Source organism: Apteryx rowi, unplaced genomic scaffold, assembly GCF_003343035.1.
Source record: "Apteryx rowi isolate R43461 unplaced genomic scaffold, aptRow1 scaffold_6, whole genome shotgun sequence".
Taxonomy (NCBI): Eukaryota; Metazoa; Chordata; class Aves; order Apterygiformes; family Apterygidae; genus Apteryx; species Apteryx rowi.
Genome location: NW_020450871.1, coordinates 3,828,137 through 3,831,826, shown reverse-complemented (window position 1 = coordinate 3,831,826; position 3,690 = coordinate 3,828,137). Strand labels below are relative to the sequence as shown.

The following is a 3,690-nucleotide window of genomic DNA, read 5'->3' as shown; positions in this document are numbered from 1 at the left end:
GCCACGGCCCACGCGCCCGCCACGGGCCGCCTCGCTCGCGGCGCTCGTGTCCCCGCCAGCGCCGTGGTGCTTCAGCCCTCGCCGCTGTGGAGGTGCTCCGAACCCCACCAGCGCCGTGGTGCTTCAGCCCTCGCCCCTGTGGAGGTGCTCCGAACCCCGCCAGCGCCGTGGTGCTTCAGCCCTCGCTGACGTGGTACTCTGTACTCTGATCCCCATCAACACAATGCTACTTCAGTCCTCGCTGATGCAATGGTACTCAGATCCCCACCAACGCAGTGGTAGTTCAGTCCTCACTGACGTGGTACTCCGTACTCTGATCCCCATCAACGTGGTGGTACTTGAGTCCTCGCCAGCGCGGTGGTACTTCAATCCTCACTGACGTGGTGGTACTCTTATCCCCACCAATGCAGTAGTACTCCAGTCCGCACCAATGTGGTGGTACCCTGCTCCCCACCAACATGGTGGCACTCAGTCCCTGCCAACACGGTGGTACTTCAGCCCCCACCAATGCCGTGGTACTCCGGTCCCCACCAGCGCGGGAGTATCCCTGGCCTTGTCCTTCTGCGGCGTGAGGTCATGGCCAGAGATTGTGTCACACTGAGGTACTCTTGCGCTATGACGGCACTTCACCATAATGTCCCTGATTAGGAGAAACACTTAAACATACTTCAGTTCTGGGGCCTCGAGGTTACTGGGATTCTGTTCGCTTTCTCACAATAGCAGCTCAAACACTTGAAGGGGTAATAACCTTTCCCTGCTGTTGACTGGATTGCTCAAAGCACTGCTAAACCACTTCAAGATTAATAATAAATCTTTCAGACATCTTAAAGCATAGAAAAACTCAGAAGTGATCAGCTCATGGGCTTGATATAAGCTCTATTCCAAAATCAAATAAAATTTTAGCCAAAAATTGGAAAGGACCACTTTGTCATTCAGGAATGGCTGTTGGGAATGTGAACTTCCAGGCAGATTTCATTATGTGCTGTGAAAAGGAAATAAATGCTAGGCAGTAGTAATTAGACAGACCTTTCAGTCACATGGCGATTGATTTGGGGGAGGACTGTATTTCATATTTCAAGATGGATGAGATACTCCAAGAAAACCTTTTAGTATACTTTCTTTCATAGAGTTGCCTTTTTCCATGGCATTTAATTTTTGCTGCCATCTGGTCATGCAATGAGGATGTTTCCTCTACTCATCATTTTTAATATTTTAGATGCGCATAGATTTTTATGAAGTATCATTGTGGATAAGTCAAAGCTGATACCAATAATTTTCCAAAAGAAAAGCCATTGTAACGTTTTATACTATGCCCCAGAAAGAATGCACTAATAAAGATAAACAAAGTAGAAACAAATATTGTCCTATACAGTAAAGCATAGAAATATAAACATACGGAATGCAAATATATTTTCTAAAACTGCATAAAATAAGAATTTCAGACATGAATTACTCTCATTTTATTGCCAATATTTTTTTCACTTCTTATACTTTATTAGTCTGGAATGATATGTTTGACACAAGTAAAATATAAGGCATATGTTTTGCACAGTGGTTTTCCTGAAAACACCATCAAGCAAGCAAGACGCACAAAAATATATATAGACTCTGAATCTCCAGATTAAAATGTTACCAATCCATAATACTACTTTATGTTTTTAATATCCAAAGTATTGGACACACATTCACTAATTAATGCTCCTTATATGCATTAATCTTTGGAAGATATGTAATTATCCTCCTTCTACACATAGAGAACTAAAACACAGAAATTATAAAGTGAGAATTTTTAGGTCTGAGTAATTATGATCATAGTATTTTCCCTTAAAACTTTTCATCCTTCTACAAAGATCTGAATGACCGAGTAATTCTCCTTTTTCTTTCTACCTCTTGCCTCAGCCGCTATTTCGACAGAGATCCCCACAAGCATGGGTGCAGACTAAAGCTGTTTATAAAATTAAAAAGGCATGGTATTATTTAAGCTGAGAGGCCCTTCAAACTATGTTTATACAGCAGCCGAGTGGAGAGTTTTGCATGCTSAGCATTTCTGAAAACTAAGCGCTACACAATTTTTCGCCTATATAGCATTTTTAGAGAAAATGAATGGAGGAATCAACACGTTCTCATTTAGCTATAGATCTTTGATTGGTCTGCACTTAAGCTAATAAGCATAATTATTTATTTGGTATAAATAAGACATTCTTCACTGAGGATTGTTTTTGCAGTTCATGGGAGAAATCTTGAAATACTGTGAAAGAAATAATTCAATTGCAGAAATAATTTTTGAATAGGGCCCAAAAGATTGTGTTTGACATAAGCTATTTAACTCTTCCTTTTTTGTGTGTGAATGCAGCAAAAGCTTTTGAAAAACCTGTAGCATAAAGAAACGGCAATCACTAGAGAAAGAAAAAAGAAAGGGCAGGTATCAGTAGATTCAGGGTCACAAATGTAATGAGTATGAAAGCACATGATTACCTGAGGCCCCAATCTTTCAAAGGGTCATTCTATGCACATCCTATCAGTATTAGATAAAATTTCATATAAAGCGTAAAAACTGGAGCTTGCTTACTCTTTCAGAATTCAGTTTAGGAATCAGTGCTTTCAGTTCCACTATTCTGAGATCACATGTACTCAGCAAAATGTATGAGGCATTTCTGGTTTGAGACGTGTTACAAGAAGCCATTCCYGCTGAACTTCTTTCTCTGAACTTCTCGTTGATTTTACTAGGAGTTTTGTATGTGGAATATTCCCAGGAATGGGCTGCAGCTGCAGCTACCCAAAATCTCTGGTTGTAGAAGTTGTTCTACTCACCCTGAGATTGCTGAGTAAGGACTGGAAGACAAAGAATAGCAGTGAGAGATAGCAGCACAGGGTCAGGGGGGAAATTTCAATAGAAGAAAGGAAAGGGGGGAGGAGGGGAAGGAAGGAAGGAAGAAAGAAAAGATAAATTAAAAGTTTCTGTAAAGTAAGGAAAAGTGCAAACAGCAGACTATTCAAAGGCAGGAAAGAAGGATCCAGCCTTTAGATCCAGTGTTTAACCAAAGCGATCGTAAAAGTAGTAGTTAGCTTGCAAACAGGAAGAAAGGTAATATGCAGAAATTGTCTATTCCAACAATACAGACTATTGTGAGAGTGGTGAAACATAGGCCAGAGACCAAATACATGGTCTTGGAAGAGCCATGGGATCTTGAGGACACAGCTGGGACTGTGGATTGAACCGCAGCATGTCCTCACCTTGGGAAAAATATATGCTTGCGATGGCAGGAGAGGTAATTTGGCTTTGTTCTTTACATTTGCATGTGTCAATGCGGCTGCAAACCAGGAAGTCAGAGTTTGGTCAACTGCCATGATATAATGTGAAAAAAAAAAAAATCAGTGCACAAAGCGCCAGTCTTCGTTTCCATTCATAAGCATTGCCCGTAGTGTAAATACAGCACTGACAAAATCAGCTCAGCCCACTGAATTTGAATGGAGTTAGGGTGACACCTTGTGACTGGCTGATAAAATTACAAAATTAAAAATTAAAAATTTCTTTTCTCAAGATTTTATCTAAAGCTGAAAAAACCCTGCAATATGAGATAGGGTCTAAACATATTGTGCTAACCACAGTAGCTGTTTTGCTCTTTTAATGATTTTTTTATGCAGTTCTTAGTCTGTATGTTTTGATAATTTGTTTGAAAGCACTTGGCC

General features: G+C 40.7%; 1 protein-coding gene across 1 annotated transcript in view; it reads right to left on the bottom strand.

Annotated features, from left to right (window-relative positions):
- Positions 1 to 460, bottom strand: part of SNX8 (sorting nexin 8) — a 21,301-nt gene extending 20,841 nt beyond the window's left edge. Inside the window, exon 1 of the mRNA XM_026082973.1 lies at positions 295 to 460. Within this exon, the coding sequence (XP_025938758.1) occupies positions 295 to 460 (166 nt within the window). The remainder of the gene's footprint in view (positions 1 to 294) is intronic.
- Positions 461 to 3,690: the final 3,230 nt, after the last annotated feature.